The 20,887-nt window shown below is 43.8% G+C and overlaps 2 protein-coding genes across 4 annotated transcripts in view; one reads left to right on the top strand and one right to left on the bottom strand.

The window, feature by feature from the left end:
- On the bottom strand, positions 1-14,151 carry LOC117039767 (gametocyte-specific factor 1-like). 2 transcript variants are annotated; one of them, XM_033136967.1, is made up of 7 exons: positions 14,127-14,145; positions 9,494-9,627; positions 6,325-6,451; positions 4,497-4,583; positions 3,058-3,100; positions 678-725; positions 93-176 (listed from the first exon to the last, which is right to left on the bottom strand). In XM_033136967.1, the coding sequence occupies exons 2-6, from the start codon at positions 9,584-9,586 to the stop codon at positions 704-706; spliced, it is 372 nt and encodes a 123-aa protein (XP_032992858.1). In that variant the 5' UTR covers positions 9,587-9,627; positions 14,127-14,145; the 3' UTR covers positions 93-176; positions 678-703. The 2 variants fall into 2 exon arrangements, with proteins under 2 accessions (XP_032992847.1, XP_032992858.1); XM_033136956.1 differs by lacking the exon at positions 3,058-3,100 and having other exon boundaries at positions 1-176; positions 14,127-14,151.
- A 2,121-nt stretch (positions 14,152-16,272) lies between these two features.
- The window catches only part of NCKAP1L (NCK associated protein 1 like), a 62,598-nt gene continuing 57,983 nt past the window's right edge, over positions 16,273-20,887 (top strand). The window contains exons 1-3 of one of the 2 annotated variants that reach the window (XM_033136937.1): positions 16,273-16,472; positions 19,098-19,208; positions 20,607-20,699. In XM_033136937.1, coding sequence (XP_032992828.1) covers positions 16,371-16,472; positions 19,098-19,208; positions 20,607-20,699 — 306 coding nt within the window. In that variant the 5' untranslated portion in view covers positions 16,273-16,370. The remainder of the gene's footprint in view (positions 16,473-19,097; positions 19,209-20,606; positions 20,700-20,887) is intronic. The other variant, XM_033136945.1, reaches the window with a different exon arrangement.

The raw sequence follows: 20,887 nt of genomic DNA, 5'->3' as shown, positions 1-20,887 counted from the left end.
ATTACAAGCTGGGTTTTAAAAAGGTATGTTTTCTGTTGCTCCTGGAGAATCCCTGTGGTGATCTTGCAGTGACATTTTGAGTATTTTTTTGTCACTGGTAGCCTGCCAGAGTAGCTTAGGATGGTCCCCAAACCTCTGCAGTAGCATTTTCCAAAGCTGATAAAATATAGGGGAGCCTTTGGAGAGAAGGACACAAATTATTTCATAAAATGTAATTGTAAGCGCCTCAGAATGGTTCACAACAAGAATAAAGTCACATTAAAAGCAGTTAACAGCTATTTAAAACATTCAAATAATAATTAAAATCAGTGATAAGCTAAAAACAGATCAAAGCATCTGCAAACATTCCACCTAGCTGGTTAGGCTTATCTAAACAAAAAACTGCAGATCAAAGCAGTTGATTAGGCACATATGGGATAAGACGATCTCACAAGTAAGCTGGTTATAGTACCAAAATACATTCTCAAATCCATGTAGCATCAGTTGTGCCAAATTTGATGAAGTTAGAAGGGAGAAGGAGCAAGATACTCATACAAGATACAAGGATTTCTCATCCGGGCACAGCAAGGGCTAATCAACTGTTCTTCTCACTCGCCAAACTGAACAGGTTTAACACTCCAGAAGATGAGTTCTACAAGGTTTTACTTGTTTTCTACTGTACTTAAAAAAATACTTACAGTTCAAAAAAGGAAGATGTGAATTTCTAGCTCCTCTCACCAGAGTAGCTATATTAAAGAAAAAGAAAATGAAAGGACATACTCATTATAAACAAATCCTGCAGCTTTCAAAGAGGACTCTTATTTAGCTGATACTTCAGAAGACCAAGTAGGTGTACTTAGCCCAAGGCAAGGGTGGCTAACACTTGGTCTGGATACCAGATCAGCCGCTGTCCCAGCAAATATTTCTGCAGTGGCAGCAAGAACAAAGTTTGACACAGCTCTGTTGGGAATGCTAATTGTTTCCTCCCTGGTAATCAGATTTTCCCATTTGATGGTCATGGAGGGACGGTAATAGTAATAAATAAATATATTATTATTAAAGTAATATTATTATTATTAATAATAATTTTTTTAATTTATACCCTGCCCTCCCCGGCCAAGACCGGGCTCAGGGCGGCTAACACTAAATATAAATACAGTAAAAACATTTTACAAACAAACAAACAGACAAACAGTTGATTAAAATATAAGTTAGAATACAGTTTAAAATGCAGCCTCGTTTTAGTGGTAGCCTATAAATCAAAGCCAGAAGCGGAGAAAACGTCAAATATTCACCGGGGCCAACTATCCATGCTGGCGCAAAGTAGGAATGTCAACTCAAAGCAGAAGAAGTGTGGAAGTCAATTTTGTTTTTAGTTATTTGTATAGACTGTTTTAAGTTACCAATACAAATCTGGATAAATTTATTGGTTTAAATTATATATATGTATATGATGTTAAACAAGAGTTAAATGTCAATTTTTTGCAAACTCTTAATAAATATCATTTAATTTTTTTTATTATTTATACCCCGCCCATCTGGCTGGGTTTCCCCAGCCACTCTGGGCGGCTTCCAACAGAATGTTAAAATATAATAATCTATTAAACATTAAAAGCTTCTTCTAAAGGTCTGATAGTTGTTTTTCTCTTTTACATCTGGTGTGAGGCACCAGCTGGGGAACGCCTTAAGGGAGGAAGGCTCAGAGCCCAGGGTTTTGGTGGTTGGACAACAATGAGTGGTCAGACGAAGAAGACTGGGAGGTGGTGGTGTTGGAAGCTGAAGAGGTAACAGGCTTTAGTGAGCAGGGAGAGTCTGTGGCAGAGAGAAGTCCAGAGGCAGGAGAGGAGCGAGGCCAAGAGGCAGAGGTGAGTCAGGCTGGTGAAGAAGCCAGGGGGTCTCCACCTCCTGCTGCGACAAGCTCCCCTCTCCCCTGGTTTCCCAGATCAGTTCTCTTCCACCACCACTTCCTCCCCCCCCCAAAAAAAGCTGCCATGACCACCCAGGTTTAGGTCTTGGGGGAAGACCAATAAATCCCAATTATCAGGAGATTCCAGGGTGGGAGCCAAGAATTCATTCTTCACCACCGGGATCCTCTGTTAATCCCCATATTACTTGGTATTCCAAGCGGCTCAGGCACTACATTCAGATCAAGGCAAATCCTGCCAAATACCCACATCATAATGCAGGCATCATAAAAGAATAAATCTGCCTTACCTAATCTTAATACAGTACTTTACCACCATTTTTTCCTTCCCACCCAAGAAACAGCTAAGGAGTCCAACTCCAAATATCAGACAGGCAAAAGAAAGCAGGAATTAGCAAATAGGTCTTTTTTATCCTTCTGGGGCCTGGCAGCACCATTGTCTCAGGCCAACCACTCCTTAGTGCTCCCCCCCTAAAAAAATGAGGTTTAGGGGTACTCTCATTTTGACTCAAGAAAATCACAAATTAGGGGAAATAAATAAAGCAAAGGAATTAGGGGAAATAAATTAGGGGGAATAAAGCAAATGAACAAAAGCACAAAGATTCACAAAAAGTTTAGGGGTATGTGTACCTCTGCATCCCCCCAGGAAAAAAGTACTGACTGTAACTTTCCATGATCTGGGTTGGGTGATGGTAAGAGGGGATGGAGAGTAGGGCTGTGCGATATGTCACCATACTGGTATTGAAATAACATCATGATAAGTGTTTCAACAAGGCAATATATGGGGAACAAAAGTTCTGTTTGAGGATAAACCCTCACACGAAGAAGAAGAAGTTTGGATTTGATATTCCGCTTTATCACTACCCGAAGGAGTCTCAAAGCGGCTAACATTCTCCTTTCCCTTCCCCCCCCCCCACAACAAACACTCTTGTGAGGTGAATGGGGCTGAGAGACTTCAAAGAAGTGTGACTAGCCCAAGGTCACCCAGCAGCTGCATGTGGAGGAGTGGGGACGTGAACCCGGTTCACCAGATTACAAGTCTGCAGCTCTTAACCACTACACCACATTGGCCTTTGTATCCATGGTGTTTGCTAGTTAGGCTCTGAATATAATTAGATTTTCATGAGGCTACAAAGGAACCTATGTAGTCTTACCTGGTGCCAAAAACAAAAGGAGCAGCAGGATATTCATCAGCATCTTAGGAGAGAGTAACAAAATCATTAGGCAGAGTTCTCATAATGGGGCACATCATCCCCCTTGCCATAGTCACTCGCATATTACAGGAGTACTCAGACTCCAGATTGGATGGGCTTTCAGGAGAGTCTAAATTGGATCAAGAGCAGTGGGGTTTTTCTGATGTTCTTTGGAATACCTGTATGAATTGTTTCCTTGGAGAAAAGCTACAAATTTGCTTTGGGACCAAAAATGGTTGTAACACCCTCATTTGCCCTTACTAAAGCATTATTCTATTTATAAATCAGCTAACAAGGTAATGGGGAGGACAGAAGAAAACAAAATTAGACTTCAGTTCTTAGGCTGTACCAGAGCAGACATTGGAAACAGGGCTACTCCTATTAAGCTCTTTGGGGAGACCGGCCCTGTTGAGACCCTCTTTCCAATAACCATTTTGATTTCAGCTGGTCATTTAATAAATACTATGCTATACTGTAAGGGAACCATGTGGCGCTGTGGGTTAAACCACAGAGCCTAGGGCTTGCTGATCAGAAGGTCGGCGGTTCGAATCCCCGCGATGGGGTGAGCTCTCATTGCTCGGTCCCAGCTCCTGCCCACCTAGCAGTTCAAAAGCACGTCAAAGTGCAAGTAGATAAATAGGGACCGCTCCGGCGGGAAGGTAAACGGCGTTTCTGTGCACTGCTGTGGTTCACCAGAAGCGGCTTTGTCATGCTGGCCACAACCCCAGAGTCAGACACGACTGGACCTAATGGTCAGGGGTCCCTTTACCTTTACTTTTTTATGCTATACTGTAAAAATTTGAGCCTGAGATTATATTATTTGTTTTCCTCTGGAGTCCACATGTATTTCCTTACAACTTGTGGCGTTTTGATTGCAAGCCCATGGGCCAGAGGCTGTGTTGTTATAGTATTGCCCTTATGTAATAAACTGCTCCAATGCTTTAATAAAAGTTACAAGAAATTGTGCATTCTGCCTTCCCCAATACTGCCTCCCCAGCAGCAGGTCACTAAAATAATTCGGAACAATCTGACCAGGACAATGAACTTTGCAATTTCTTCCTCTGGTAAACTTTCATGTTCTGAGGCAGAACATGGGACAGACACTGGATGAGGTGCCCCTGTCATTTCCCGCAGCATCTAGCAGGCTGCTGTTTGAAATAGGATGCTAGACTCTTTGTCTGATTCAGCAGGGCTTCTTCATGCATGATAATTTTGCCAAAGAGGCCCAGTTCCTTACAAAAGTGCCAAGTTGGTGCTTCCAGGTTAAGCATGTTAGAAGGTGGGTGGGGGGATTCTAAATGCAGCTTTCTTCTAATAAGCCAAAGCACACTCAAATTCAGCCAGGGTGTGGTGCAACCCGGAAAGTGTGTTTTTGCACAAGTGGAAGAAAAACAACTCACCAGCCTCCCAGTCTTCTTCTGGAGGGGGGCACTGCCAGGCTGTCACCTCTTTAATTCTGTTCTTTGGATCACCTCTGCTTGAAGTGACTGTCAGAGTATTAAGAAAAGAAAAAAGTTAAGGCATCTTGGTTTTGGAAGTTCTAGTTTCAGAGATGGCTGCTCCATGCTTTGAGATTGTGTTTGTGTGTTCACATCAGATGCATCTTTTCAGACTTTCCTGCTTAAACAAGGGGAGGCTAGGGGTGCAGTGAGCATACCTGGGGTCAGGGTCGCCAACTATAGGGGGCTCTGGGTGTCTGAGCACCCACATAATTTTTGTTGTGGGTGCTTAGCACCCAGACTTCAGGGCCCCTGATGTAACTTCCAAGGTCTCGCAAGGCCTCAAACAGCATCTCAGAGGCTTCGTAACCTGACTTCCAGTGGCACTGAAGTCAGGTTCCCAGGCCGGGACGTGCGCATGAAACGTCATGCTGCACGTAATGTCATGACGTCATGCACACCAGGCACCCATAACCTGGGGCCCAAGTTGGCTCCCCTGCCTGGGGTGAAGACGCCTGGGGCCCCTCCCCAAGTTAAACCCTCACCGGCTCTTTTGAATGCATGAACAGGGCTACAATGAGCTATGGCTATACTGGTGGTTTGTGTGTACAGCTATCACTACCAGAATATCCCAGTTTTCATATATGAAGTTTTATTTTAGGCTATTGTAAGCAGCAGCCAGACACGGATGCGTTCACTTGGTGAAAGGTTGAAGTTTATTAACAGAAAAGGAAAACAAACCAGCCTCAGGTCTGGAGCCCCCTGCTCTCAGGACTGCCAGCTACATTGGATGATGACTCATCTGGCTCTACAGCGTTGTTGTTGTTCCTCCTTCCTTTAACACCATGTGAGGACCCCACCCTCTGACATAACGTCAACTTCCCCCTCTCTTGTAACCCACCCCTTTGACGCTCCTGCAGGCTGAGGGGTGGGGTATCAGTCTCTGAAGACTTATATTCCGATGTGTCTTCTGTCTCTGAGCTCCGCGCCCCCTCCTTCGCTTTCTTCTGCAGCTCTCTTATCTTGCAGATCTGGGCTGGCCTCCCAAGTTAGACAGCTGCGAACGTTCACTGGCGTGCTCTAGCCTGACAGCTATCAAGTATAACCAACCATTTTTAGTGGAAGGCATACATTGTATACTAGAGTTTTAAGCTGGAACACACCTGTTCCCCGCATTCATAAAGGCTGCTCCTTCCAGCTAGGGAACGGTGATAAATTCAATTCAGTTTGCATTTCAAGGCAAATCTACCCAATTTGCACTTTCAAAAATGCTGCATGAACTGTATCACAGACATCCTTCAAGATTCATTCTTTTTCAATTTTGTAATGTAGTTCTACAGGCCTACCTTTACTTCATGTATTATAGATTGCAGCCTCCTGTTTTATAGTTTGCGACATAATGCCTAGATCCTTACCTACAGCACTTCTCCCTTCACTTGTTTGACCAGTAAGTACTTCAAGTTAGTTTTGAATTTTAATCCCATCTTCCATTACATCACACACTTCAAGAAATGGACTGGCACTCAGCCAAGTCACTCCCCCCACCTGAATGCTACTTGTTACACCAACCCTGCTCAGTATAATCCATTCATTACTTATTTCAACCCAGCTTTTACAACTGGTTGAATGCTCAGTATGCAGTCAATCAGAGCATGTATCTCCAGCCTAGAGTGCCCAGAGCTTTGCTACAGATAGCAAGTTATTAAACTTTATTACATCAGCATCATCAATATTATACACACCGCATGCTCTAGCTGGGTTTTAGAGCAGACAGGAGCAATTCTCTTACCCTCCAAGACCTCTGGAGAAACTTTGTTCTCACAAGATGCAATGTGCAATTTTAACTCCTGCTTTGGAACTCTGTGACGGGCATTGTAGGGGCATGTTGCGAGTTCTCTGGCGATCTTCTGGTTGTTCTGGAAAAAAGTCAGAAGTCAACAGTGCAGAGCTAGGCCTCCATCAAACCCACCCATCACTCAAGAATGAAAGAAAATGTTCTCAACTATGACAACATGCCCACTCATATGGGATGATTATAGATTCTATTCCTCTCTAGGGAAGAATAGTAGAATAATTGAACCCAACATTCTTCACTGGATCCACCATGGCTTTCCTAGAAGCCCTCGCTACCTGGTCAGTCCTATTCACAGAGAGGAGACATAGAGGGGCTAAGAACCTGTGGCTGTCCAGATGTGACAGGACTACAACTCCCATCAGCCCCAGCCACTGGCCAATGCACAGGAATGGTGGGAGTTGGAGTCCAGCAATGTCTAGAGCAGGGGTAGGCAACCTAAGGCCCGTGGGCCGCATGTGGCCCAAATCGCCTTCTCAATCCGGCCCACGGAAGGTCCGGGAATCAGCGTGTTTTTACATGAGTAGAATGTATGATTTTATTTAAAATGCATCTCTGGGTTATTTGTGGGGCATAGGAATTCGTTCAATTCCCCCCCCAAAAAAAAATATATAGTCAGGCCCACCACATGGTCTGAGGAACGGTGGACCGGCCCATGGCTGAAGAAGGCTGCTGGCCCCTGATCTAGAGGGTCACAGGTTCCCCACTCCTGGATTAAAGGAAGGGTGTATATTTGAAAAAACAACAACAGTTAAGTACCGGTAAATTATTCTTTACTCCACATCCCACTTGGACAAGTCCTTTCACTATGAATAGATGTGCCAGTTAGTAAGCCCTCTGCAACGAACCTCCCTGTTACACTCCCCTCCCCTGTTACTAAGTTTATTTTTTATTTTTTTTATTTTTTATTGGTCAGGTGTTCTGGGTCAGACTAATTAGCCACCCCACCTGTCCCTCGGAGGTCCGTCAATGAAGTTAACTCCCTTGTAGTTATAAAATAGGAGTATCTTAGTAACTGGAGTTTCTTTGTCCAGCTGCAGCGGCCATTTCTATTCCTTGCTCTGGGCTTCAGGGGTTAAACACCTTTTTGCCTACAGCCCCAGGGTCCCTCTCTCTAGATCCCTCACTGTAGCAGTCTGCTAAACCCTTTTAGCAACTCAGTGGCATACACAATGTTTCAGCCCGCTAGCCCCTAAGACACAAACTAACACCCCGCAGGACAGTTTGGTCTCCTCCCTGGGTTCACTTCTTCACGAGCAGTTATAACCTGCTGGACCCAAAAATCGATGACTGATTTATAGTAACAAAAGCTAGTCTTGGTTTACTATTCAGTATAACATACTCAACCTTCGCCCTAGCCTAACCTACCCACCACTATCCTGGTCTCTTACCCTCTCTCCCTCAGTCACCACTCACTCCCTCTTTCTCCCTCCCATGACCAACTGCCGCTCCCTCCTTTTAAAGGGCAAAAAGTCCTGCCTCCTGCGAGCGAACTGCCACTCAAACAGATGGAATCTTAACTCTTAACACGCTGGTGGGTTTCTGACCATACCCCAACTGAGGGCAGATCCGTTACACCCTCACTCCAGAAAAACCATTGTGGACTTTGTGAAGAAGAATTCCTTTTTTATTTTTAGGACTGCCTTTCTCTAGAAGGCTAGAATATGTAAATCTGTATTGACTTTACTTAGGAAAGGATTAAATGGAGTGCTGGTGTAATTTGCAAATATGTGCAGAATTGCACTAACTGCTTGGTTTGTGTCTTCCCCCACCATGTGTGATTTCTGAGAGTTAGGATGCCAGCTGAGGTGGGCCTCTGGAAACAGTTCAAGGCCACAGGTCTTTGGCAGGACTCATCCATCCCCCTTTCTCCAAGAATGTGTGTGTGTGCATTGCCAGCTATAAAGCCAAGGCTGCATTCAGCAGCAAAAGGCAGTGGTGCATCTCTCCTCAAATGTAGACCTCTTTGTGTATTTGGATCTCTTCAGTTAACCTCTAAGACCAGGTTACTATAGCATAGTTTATGATGCAAGAGCATCTCTTAACTATGTATATAGTGTGCTTGAGTTGTCTTGTGTCTTGAAGCAATAAAACACCTTACACTGAACTGTGTTGTGGTCAAGGAGTTTTCTTCACTGTTGACTCTGGAAAGGCTGACAGCTTGAAAGGGAGAAGACTCTGAAGCTTTGCTGGACTACTCTGCTAGTGCTGTGCAACTCTGGTGGTCACACTGATATAGGTGTGATACCAAGACGCTATCATGGGGCATGTTATCAGAATTTAAAACCACACAATATCTCACAGCAATGTCACAAAAACAAAACTGTTAAAATTAAGAATCCTTCCAATAGAAGAACATGTGTACCAAACAGGAGACTCTAGTCTAGAGCAGTGTTTCCCAACCTTGAGCCTCCAGCTGTTTTTGGCCTACAATTCCCATCATCCCTGACCACTGGCCTTGCTAGCTAGGGATGATGGGAGCTGTAGTCCAAAAACAGCTGGAGGCCCAAGGTTGGGAAACACTGGTCTAGAGGACTCGCTCAAATGGCTTCATTGTGCAATTTTGTTTGAACTTGTTTACATTTGTTGGGATGTTCAACATGTCACATAACCCCAGATCAGAGCTAACTTACTCTGCTTTTGAAAAGGGAGCCAATGCACGAAGTGGTAATTAGATTTCTGCTTGCTTTCACCCATAGGAGCCAGGGTAGCCCATTCTTCTGTGGTGAATTAACACACTTCAACCATTTCCTACAAATCCAGGATGTGCAAGGCCATTTTAAGAAGAGAAGTTATTTATGGTACCCTACCAATGTCACCTCATACTTTGGCCACCTCATGAGAAGAGAAGAATCCCTAGAAAAGAATCCCTAGAAAAGACCCTGATGTTGGGAAAGATGGAGGGCACAAGGAGAAGGGGACGACAGAGGATGAGATGGTTGGACAGTGTTCTTGAAGCTACTAACATGAGTTTGGCCAAACTGCGAGAGGCAGTGAAGGATAGGCGTGCCTGGCGTACTCTGGTCCATGGGGTCACGAAGAGTCGGACACGACTGAACGACTGAACAACAACAACCAATGTCATTCTTTTCCCCCCTCCTCTTACCTTTCTGCATTTCACCAAGTGGTAAGGTAACCTGCAGGCTCTGATCTGGTGGTTCTTATCATAAGGGCACTGGACAAGCCGTTCAGGATCCATGAAATTAATACAGGTGAGAGGACTGGTTGCGTACTGTGCTCCTAGCAATGTTTAAGAATGAGATGTTACAAAGCTCAGGGCAAAACCATACAAGAGAGAGAGACATGGTCTGAAGCCTAAGACTCTGACCCTCTGCTGAGATAGCTTATTTGCTCAGAAGTGCAGCTTCTGAACTTATTTCAGACGTTAGTTTAGAGCACAAGAGCCCTGGTTATCAAACCACATGTCAACCTAGCCCAGCCCATTTATACCAGATGGACAGGGTATAAATTAATAAATAAACAACAACAATAATATCATCCCATTTCTAGCAGTTGATAGCCAGATTCTAAATCAGCTGCCAGGATATTAAGGTAAACAGCCCTCCCTTGTTAGCTGCCTCTTCCCCTCAAAGTTTTCAGAGGAATAATTGTTTAAAAGATTTGGAGATTACATTTATAAAGATGCCAATGCTGTTGACCCATTAGTCCTCTGTAAGAGTTAGTGTACAGAGGTGTACCTAGTGGGTGGATAAACTGGCTTCTGCTGGGGGCACAGGCTGGGGGGGGGCACCACAAAATTCACCTATCACTATGGAGTGTATGACATATATGGCAACATTCCACTGCTATCATGGGGAGATCAAATGCAGAAGCAGCTTCCCATCCTTGCACCACAGCACAAAGGCATACAGTAAAAGTTTTTTTTTGGGGGGGGGGTGTATTGATACAGCTCCTTGCCAAGGGCACAAGGGGCCCTAGGTACACTTCTGTTTATCTAGTCCCATTTATAAAACAATCACATCACCACATTTGGCAATGATATCCTTGTTCATTATGTGTTGTGAAAAATACCTCCATCACTCCTATATTTATGCCAGTTTAATTGGGAGACTTCTAGTGTTATGCAAGGGAATAAGTGCCAACCATTCTGTTACCATTCATAACTCAAGCCTCCACTATATGTCCTATTTTCTAAAGAAGGTATCTTCAACCCATATAGCCTTTTCTGCACTATCATTTTGATTGGCCCATTTCTTGCATCTTTTCCAGCTGTATTAATTATGCTCTTTTGGGGATGCACCAACCTCACATACAAAGCAATACAGTACAATAATAATTATCATATTTTAGCGTAGAAGGCATTACAGTACCGTCGGATTTATTTTCAATTCTTTTCCCAATAACTCCCTCCCCACAAGCATGGATTTTGCTTCTGCCATTGCAGCACACAGAGTTGATAGCTCAGTGATGACCCCTTGTTATAAGGTTGGTGTCATTGCTGTTACAAGGAAATTTGGGGTTGCCTTTTAAAGGGTAAAGTGACATCATGGTAAATGACACAACATCCTCATCTGCCATCCCCCCCCCCCATTCACCTAGCTGGAAGAAATTACTTTGGAGCTGCTCACAGTCTGCTTTGGCTTTCACCATCCTGGTGATATGGGCTTCCTCTTTATGCTTTTCAACAAGGAGGTAGACAAGCTATGGGAGGGAGTTGTACCCAAGAGCCCCCTCCCCGAAACCTGGCACCAACACACTCAGCCTCACAGGATTGCTGCAGGGGGTTGTGGGGGAGAAGAATGTGTGCTTCCTCACGGTCTATGGAGGGATGTCAGGACTACAATGCAGTAAATAAAAATAAAGTGTGTGTGTGTGTGAGAGAGAGAGAGAGAGAGAGAGAATGAATGAGAATGACTATATAAGGCCTGTTGGAGTTGTACTAATGTGACAGGAGGACCCAGCATTACTTTTAGTAGCAAAAGTCAGCTATTGTTGCTGTGTGTAGAGATCACACAGAGTTAGGGCAGCAATCTCCAGATAACAAGGTAAAGGTGCTCATCTCGCAGACAGCTTCCAGGTCATGTGGTCAGCATGACTAAGCCACTTCTTTGATAATTACTTGTCCTTGGAAAATGAGGATTTAGAAGTTACTCTGAAAACAACAGTCTGGGCATCCCACTGGGCAGGACAATACTGCTCAGCAGGAAACATTCTCAAGCAATAGTGGCAGAGAAATCCTGATTAGAATTCCCCTCCCAGATCTACTTCAGAAGGCAGCCAAGATCTTTTGAAGTCACAGGCAAGGACTGCCAGGTGTACCCCTCTTACTCTTACAGCAAAACACAACAAAACAAAATAAAAAATAACAAAACAAAACAAAATAAGGAGTTCTGTGGCACCTTGAAGACTAACAAATTTATTATGGCATAACTTCCATGATGCTTTTGAATTATGGTGCTGGAGGAGACACTTGAGAGTCCCATGGACTGCAAGATCAATCAAACCTATCCATTCTGAAGGAAATCAGCCCTGAGTGCTCACTGCAAGGACTGATCCTGAAGCTGAGGCTCCAATACTTTGGCCACCTCATGAGAAGAGAAAACTCCCTGGAAAAGACACTGATGCTGGGAAGGATTGAGGGCAAAAGGAGAAGGGGGCAACAGAAGACGAGATGGTTGGTGATCTCGAGGCTACCAACATAAGTCTGACCAAACTGCGGGAGGCAGTGAAAGACAGGCGTGCCTGGCGTGCTCTGGTCCATGGGGTCATGAAGAGTTAGACATGACTGAACAACAACAAAAACTTCCATGGACTACAGTCTACTTCCTCAGATGCATCAAGGCAAGGACCACATCAAATATCAGAGCCTATACCCCAATGAATTTTGTGGGATGTTTCTTCAGTAAATATTAATCCTGTCTTTCCAGCACTAGTGCCCCAAAGTGGCTTAATAAATGCTACAAAATATTTCAGGGTTTTGCAAACTGCAATCCTATTAACACTTAATCTGGGAGTACAGTCTGCTGAATGGAATGTGATTTCTGAGTAAACATACATTAATTGTAATGTTCCTGTGCAATAGTCACATTAATTGTTCAGCTTTTTAATTTGTTCAACCAAGCAGCTAAAAACACGCTGGCCCCATGGTTTAACCACAAACCGAAGACTTAACAGAGACTAGTTCCTCCTGAATCCCAGCTTTGAAACTCGAAAAATTAGAATATCGTGGAAAAGTCCATTTATGTAAGCAATTGTTTTCATTAGCTACTGGAGTTTAATATATGAGATAGACTCATGACATGCAAAGCAAGATATGTCAAGCCTTTGTTATAATTGTGATAATTATGGCATACAGGTGATGAAAACCCCAAAGTTGAGATTGTTAATTTGGGGTTCTCATCAGCTGTATACCAAAATCATCACAATTATAACAAAAAAGGCTTGACATATCTTGCTTTGCATGTCATGAGTCTATCTCATATATTAGTTTCACCTTTTAAGTTGAACTACTGAAAGAAATGAACCTTTCCACGATATTCTAATTTTTTGAGTTACAGGTGGGTAGCCGTGTTGGTCTGCCATAGTCAAAACAAAATAAAAAAATTCTTTCCAGTAGCACCTTAGAGACCAACTAAGTTGGCATACACATGAAAGCTCATACCAAGAACAAACTTAGTTGGTCTCTAAGGTGCTACTGGAAAGATTTTTTTGTTTTGTTTTGACTAATTTTTTGAGTTCCACCTGTATATCTTTGACTGGCAGATTGATCACATCAAGATTAACAATGCTTTCTGATAAAACACTTTTCTTTTTGGTAAAACGTTCACAGATGTGTGTGACACCTACCCACTGGGCCACAGCCCTAACCAGCCCTGCTTGTGGCCTCCTTTAGTGTTTGTGCCTGGCTGGAATGTGCCCTTGGAACTCGGATTCTTGCTTGCTGGATGGAGGGAGGGTAGAGAGGTGTGCAAGTGTAAATAAACTAGTTTACTAGACAGAGAGACAAGCAACCTTTAATGCTTTACCTGCTTTTGCCTTTGGCCAGCCACCCCTGCAATGCAGCCCAAGGGAATGTGGCCTGGGGGTTAAAAAAAAGTTCCCACTCCCAGGGGGTAGGATTAACTTCTGTTTTTCAGATTAGAGGTTTATAAATTCTTGGTTCCTTGTTAAGTTTTCTGATTGTGCTCCATTTTCAACTTGTACAAATAAGGAACTACTAACCAGCTTCAAATTTGAGCCCCTTAACTCACCTAGAAAGTTGCCTGGCTCCTTCAGCCATGGAATCCCCCAACTCAAGAGCAGCAATAATAATGCCAGCAATCCTCTCCGCACTATCAAACATCCTGCCATCATTTCTGGTTAAATACTAACCATAGTAATGAATTACTTTTCTTATCTATATGAAGATTTTAAACTCATGGGGTTTTCTCCAAATTAAGGATAGACCCACTGAAGTCATGTCCTTGAATCTCAATGCATTTCCTCAGGCTGGGATTAACACTTGATTCACCCCATCAGGTCCCCTTCACAGTCCCAGGACAATCTCTCGCAATTAAAATTATACAAAATTAAACACAACCAGAAAACCTTACCACATACTGTACTATGTCCCAAGGTGCAGTTTGAAAGCAACTCCTTGCTAAAGCTAAGCGTCAAGTCATTACCTAGATAGGAGAGAGTATACCATAGGAACCACGTGCACAGCACTTTGGGTTCCAGGATAGAAGATAAATAGATATAAAGGGAAGACAACAATAATACCAAGTCTTTCAGTTTACCTCCACACACACAGATTAAAAGCACCTTACTTTCTACTCAGATTCATTGATAGCCTTTTATACACCCCAATCCCAATATCTGATAATAAATGGAAGCACTTGCCTCGTCTGCAGCTGGCTGGCTTGGAGAGAAGTGGGGCAGACCAAATAGAGGCTGGCTTCAACAGCTGCTGAATCCAAAGTGACTCAGGTTTCAGCTTACCCTGCTGTTTAACTGTAAATCCAGCCAATGGGATGGTGGCTTTCTGAAGAACTTTGTGACATCATTGTAACTAAGGTGCCTATTAAAGCCATAGATACCTGATACGCTTTCTCTAAAGGCAAGTCTTGGCAGGATGGAAGGGAATTTGCATGGCCTTGGCCCTCTCCTCTCTCATTAAGAGCGAGCAGTAATTTATACACATTGATCTGCATACTTTGCATGAGTGCCATTCCAAGCTACAACCTTGGGCATCACGTGCCTTGCTAATTGGTGGGAACTGGCACATTAGTCAGATAGAAGACTTCCATACTTTTCCATGTGTAAGACTATTTTTTTAATTCAAAAATCATGTTCAAAATTTGGGGTCGTCATACATGGGTAGTGTATTGTGGGAACGTGGGATTGGTTGCTGCCGTGAGTTGGAGATTGTTATTGGTAGCTGCGGCAAGGGCTGGTGTTGATTTGCTGCCATTGTGGCAATTGGATGGGCAATTTGCTGCTTTTGTTGATCTGTTGAGTGATTTTTGGCATTTTCCAAAAGCTCAACAACTTTGGAGGAACCCTGGTCTTCCAAGGTCCTGGTCCAACACTGTAACTCTCCACAACAAGCCTGTTAAGCGGTTTAGGCTGAGAGGCAGTAATTGGTACAAAAGCTGTCAGCACGCATCATGGCTAAACAGGGATTTGACTTTAGGTCTCCCTCAGCCCAAGACTGCAATCCAACACAAAGCTACATGGTGCAAGTAGGTCCCACTGCACTTCGGAAGAGATACTTCCAAATATTTCTCCACAATACTTGCTAGTGTGGCGTAATGGTTTGGGGTCAACAAACTTTTTCAGCAGGGGGCCGGTCCACTGTCCCTCAGACCTTGTGGGGGCCGGACTATATATTTTTTACACAGTATGTAAAAAACTACATAATTACAGACATAACGAAAGTACTGTAGCCATCAACAATAAATAAAACATCAAAAAGTACACATTGTACAATTTCAACACAAATCCTGAGATCTAAAAAAAGATACAAAAATAATATACCGTATTGGTCTGACTATAAGCCCCACTCCCCCCCCCCCCACAATTCTGACTGTGAAAAGTTAAAGGGTGGCTTAAATTTGCAACCTTACAAAAATGGGCTTTTACGGTATCGCTGCTGTAACAGACATACGGTAAAATGGAACGGGTGTGAGTGCCTGCAGAATTTTAAGGGAGCATCTTATATTCGGGTGTTGTATTTTTTCTCCCCCCCCTGAATTTTAAAGGTGTGGCTTATATTTGGGCGTGGCTTATATTCGGGCCAATACGGTAAATAATAGCAACAACTGCCCACCCTTGAGCTCCTTGGAGGAAAGGTGGAATACAAATCTAAACGTAAAATGGTGTAACTCCTAAGTATAGTAAGTGCCCTTAACTGCTTCCCAAAAAGTGGTGTGTGTGTGAGAGAGAGGGGGTGGGGGTGGGTAATTAAATCAGTCATTGATGTTCTGTTTTTTTTTCCTAGTAAGTCTGATGGTATTTAACTCAATGGACAGAAGTTCAGCAACTAGTTGCAGCTTCACTGCCACAATTTCTATCCGCTCTCCAGCTTGAAAAAGGCACCAGGAGAAAATATGGTAGTTCTAATTTTACAATAGGTGTGGTTTGGCAGAAGCAGCAGAGTTAACTGTCTAGCAGGAAGAGGTTTGCTCCCACAGAACAAAACTAGCATGATCTGCAGATCTGCTTTGCAACAGAGCTGCTGTGCTTCTTAAGCACTCCAGCCACAGGAAGTCCCAGCCCCCAAAGGGAAGCAGCGTTCATCGCTTCTCAAGGGGGAAGTGTCAGGAGACAAGCTTGTGTGCAGCTGCTGGCCCCAGTGCGAAAGCAGCAACGCAGGCCCTCTGCAGCTTGTGTTGCTGGGTGTGGCCACTGCAAGGCACCCGGATCTCTTGCCCCCCTTTTAAATATCCCCCCTGAAGAGATCACGGCACTGTATTACGCCTCTAGTTTTGAGATCTTGCTTCAAGTGAAGACTGAGGGGGCACTAAGAATTCAACAGGGAGATGTCTCTGCCCTCCGTGTATCAGCACAAGTTTGCGGAGAAGCTGACCATCCTCAATGAGAGGGGCAAGGGGGTCCTTGTTCGCATGTACAACATCAAGAAGGTAGGAGCTGATGTGACCAGTGGCAGGTCTTTGTGTTCTCTGCAGCGAAACGGATCTGTGCCCAACTTTGAGAAGGAAGTCATGGGGTCTAGTGGTTTGGAAAAGGGGTGGTGAGTGGTCCTCTGCCGTGCTCTGCTCTTGGCTTGGTGCAAGAGGAGAGAATGGCTCTTACAGCCATGGTTGCAGGTAGCTAGAGATCAGGGCTGCTAGTTACTTTTATTGGGTTGAGGAAGTCCTAGTAGCGGCAAGGCTTCAATGACTAGTAGACACAGCTCATATTTGATCCCAGTTGTGAAAGCATGATGCTCACTCCCCAACGAATATGAACTGGGAAAGGTCCAAGGAAGAGATCATGGCTCCCCAGTCAACTGCTGATGCCTTCTTAGAGGCAGCTGGCAGTGGATCTAGTGGGTTAATGGAGGAAACTAGAGATTCTTGCATACTGCTGCTCTGAAAGAAAATACTTCTTTTCTGGATCTGCAATCGGTCCCAATTTTCTCTAGCTCCCAGTCCCACTTCCTTGCTTTCATCGGTGCTAATCAAGCCCTTTCTTCAACTCCCACCAGAAAGAGTTTTCTTTATTTGTCCAGCCACTTACTTCCTCTCTTCAAGACTCATTTTTGACCAGCACAAACCTTTCCTGAGCCATTTAGTCGTGTCCGACTCTTCATGACCCCATGGACCAGAGCATGCCAGGGACTCCTGTCTTCCACTGCCTCCTGCAGTTTGGTCAGACTCATGGTAGCTTTGAGAACACTGTCCTTAGCCACCTTAGTGCTCACATATCTACTGCAACCTTGGGTGCGCCTGACTATCCCCCTTTGTCCATCTCCTGTATGCCCATCTTAGTCTTGTCCATCAAATACATATCACCAACGGTTGGAGTGGCAACTGCTCCGTATCTGTGATCTTGATCACTGTTGCATTAATGCTGTAGAAAGGTTCAGCAGGCAGTGGAAGATGTGGTAGCTGATATAAATTGCATGCGTCTGCCCTCCTCCCTTCTGTGGAGCTCAGGGAAGCTTACATTTTATCATCACAAAAACCTTAAGATGTATGTTAGGCCTGGGTGTGTGTCAGGAAACTGGCCCAAAGCCAAGTGATCTTTATGGGGCTTTGAACCCAGGTGTGCTAATCTAACTTTTTGGATTGAGCCATTTGTTTGGCTCCTCTTTATCTTGTCTCAGTAGAAGGCCTGAAAAGACGTAAACAGACCGTCCACTGGCTGAAACCTTGGAGCTATTTCAGGCGTTTTAGCAGACAAGTTCCTCTTCCTGTTGCATGTGGGTGTTGGCTGAGGACTCTCTGAAGCTTCCTCTTTCTATTGGAGCAACAGCAGATCCGATCACAGCTTACAGCTGAATTGTCTTGTTGGCGGCACCTCCTTTCCCCTTCCAGTTTTTATCATGATCTCTACTGCAAACTGTTGCAGGGTCCACCACATGTACATCACTTGCATTTTACCTTAGTGAGTGATTTGAGCTTGCTATCTGATTACTGTGGATGGGCCTATGGTTTTTTCTTTAAAGTGCCTCTTGAATTAGAAATACCAATAAATCTTATAGAATCTCGGATTGGACAAAACAATATTATTTTCTTAAATGGCTGTGAATGGTCCTTTATATGGGTGGTTCACTGACAAGGTCGTTGGGGTGGTATGGTCTGAGAAGTAAATGCCTGACCTTGGCAGATTCAGTATGACAGTGACTAAGCTGAGCTGCTATTACTATTACTACTACAGAGAGAGTTGAGAATTGACTGAGGGCTGTATGTTCTGTATGATTTGGAATCTCTGTGGGGATCTGATGTGTGGTTATGGGTCTGCTGATTTGTAGGAGTCCCTGTTGTTTACCTCCACTTATTAATAAAGTGACTGTTGCTATTGATTATGATCTTGCCATATTAAATATTTGGTCTTATTAGAGGAAAGGGAAATGGGTACAGCTTTTAACGCAGATGCTCATAGGATAATAATCCGTAATTGGAAAAAAATGTGTCAACTGGAGGATTGGACATGAATGCTGACCCCTCTTACACGCAAAGAGCTAGGAATCCCAAACCAACATCATGAAAGGAATGATCAATCAGTCAGATTGAATCAAATTGAATTCTCTTCCTACAACTATGTTTCCTAAAGTGGTTTAACAATTTCTCTTCCCAGGGAACACTGGGGATTATAACTATACTGTATAAGGAGAACAGGGGTCTCCCAACAACTCCCAGCTTCTTAACAAACTGCTTTCCAGGATTCTTTGCAGGTAGCCATGACTGCTTCAAGTGGCATGATGTTGCTTTAACTGTGCTGTGCAGATGGGGCCTTGCTGAAGTTAAGTGAAGTCAGAAATTAGATGTTCTGGAAGACTGCAGTGTTCATGGGTGGTGTCCAACTTTTGTAGCATCCCCCTTGCTCTGCTGTTACGCTTAGAGGCAGGTCCTATTGGCACCAAAAGGCACTCTCTCTGTGTGTGTTGCAATTGCAGTAGGGTAAAGGGTTAAACTTTCTTCTCCCTGCATGCTGTATTCCTGATAAACAGTGCTACCCACTTCCCCTAAAAATTAAACAGAGCAGCACAATTGGCATTGCACGTTGCTCAGTTCTGAGTGCAGCTTTGTTGACTTTTGCAGACATGCATGGATTCCCGGACCAAGCCAAGCTTCTTCACCGAGAAGACTATGGAATCCTCTATCAAATACATCAACAAGAAGTTTCCCAACTTGGACACACGGAGTGGCACGGTGAGACCCCATGTCAGAGCTGGAGTGGGGAGCTGGAGGGATTGTACTCTCTGGGAACAGAAAGTGGCCATGGCTATTCTCCTGGCTTTTGCATGAGAAGAACTGTTGCCATCCTGGGTGTATTCTAGGGGTTGAGTCAGGAGGCATTTTCTTGATGGCCCCAAATTCCAATTACATTATATTAACTAGAAGGATAGAGCATAGGTAGAAATATGTTCTGTCCCTGAGTAATAGGAAGCTGCCTTTTACTGAGCCACACCACCAACCCATTTATTTAGCCTAGTATTGTCCATGCGGACTGGCAGCCGCTGTCCAGGATTTCAGGCAGTGGGTTTTCACAACCCTATCTTGAAATGCAGAGAATTGAAACTGGGAACTTTTGCATGCAAACTATGTGTTTGACCATGGAGCTCCAGCCCTTCATAATCCATGTGAACGTATGAAAATGCCCTATTCTGAATCTAGTCAAGGGCTATTTTCCAATTGCTCTCCAAGGAGACCTTTCCTTTTCTAGCCCTGATACCTCCTGAGGTCCTTTCAGCTGGATATAGGACTTTTTCGTTGTAAACGTGTGCTATCACTATATCTCCCTGTATATATTGGGGAAGGCCCTGATGATATTAATTGCTCTTCAGGAATGAAAAGTTTGTAAAGCTGGATGAGTTCATCAGTCTCTTAAAAAACAGAGAAAATGGTAAGTGTCAAGCAGGGGAGGAAGGACTTGGGCCACTCTTCCTAGTGATGTGGAGATGCTAGGTAGCCATTGTGTATTTGTTCCAGTCTGGAAAGACTTGGCGCTATTGCCCTGTGGCCTGGAAGCAAGTTGTGATGTTATTACTAATGCCTAAAACCATGCAAGCTTATTCTGAATTCATTCTTCCTGTGTTCAGTGGAGCTTATTGCCTAGTAATTGTGTTCAGGATTGTGGTGTCAAACATACAAAAGATAATAATTAGCTGTAACGTGACACTAAAAAAAAAATGAACAGAAGGAGTAAGCCTAAATGTAGCCAGAGGGTGACTAAAATGAATCCAGTAGTTTTCAGATCAAGTATTTTACCTAAATTGTTGGTGTTTCATTTTTGTTTGTTTGGTCAATTGCTTTTGTCACTTGAGTTACCTGTATTTCTGGACATGGAGCCTTAATAAAACTCTAAAAATATACAGTAATTTGTTTTTGCAAAAATTCTTCTCAAATTAAAAGAAATACAAGCTCATTTCTTTAAAATGATGGTGGTGGGGGGGAACCCAAGATCAGGGGCCAGATAGATAGCTTTAGGGAGTCCGTTCCCTAGCAAGGGAGCCACTGCTGAAAAAAGCCCTGCTCTGTTTCCCAGAGGAATGAGGTTGCTGGTGATCAGTCATAATTGTCCATGCTTTGTTTACTTTTTCTTTACAGCAACATTTGGGACCGGTACACAAGGAGAAAGCAGATATTTTCCGGGCACTCACTTCCTATTATCAAACCTTTGTGGATGTAATGGAATTCCGGGTGAGTGTTAGTAGGGGTTTGAGATGTTGCCTTGGGGGCTGCTATTGGTTTTCCCTGGTCTGACTGGAAAAGCCTTCTACCTTTTTGAAAGAGGAGAGCAGTTGTTCTGTAGTTTTTCTTGACCCCTTTGTGTGAATGACAGGGATGGCTGCAACTGTTGAGTGCTAAGCCTTTGTGGAGTCTTTACT

This window comes from Lacerta agilis, chromosome 2, assembly GCF_009819535.1.
Source record: "Lacerta agilis isolate rLacAgi1 chromosome 2, rLacAgi1.pri, whole genome shotgun sequence".
Lineage (NCBI taxonomy): Eukaryota > Metazoa > Chordata > Lepidosauria > Squamata > Lacertidae > Lacerta > Lacerta agilis.
The sequence above is the reverse complement of the archived record's forward strand: the minus strand, read 5'-3'. Positions and strand labels throughout refer to the sequence as shown.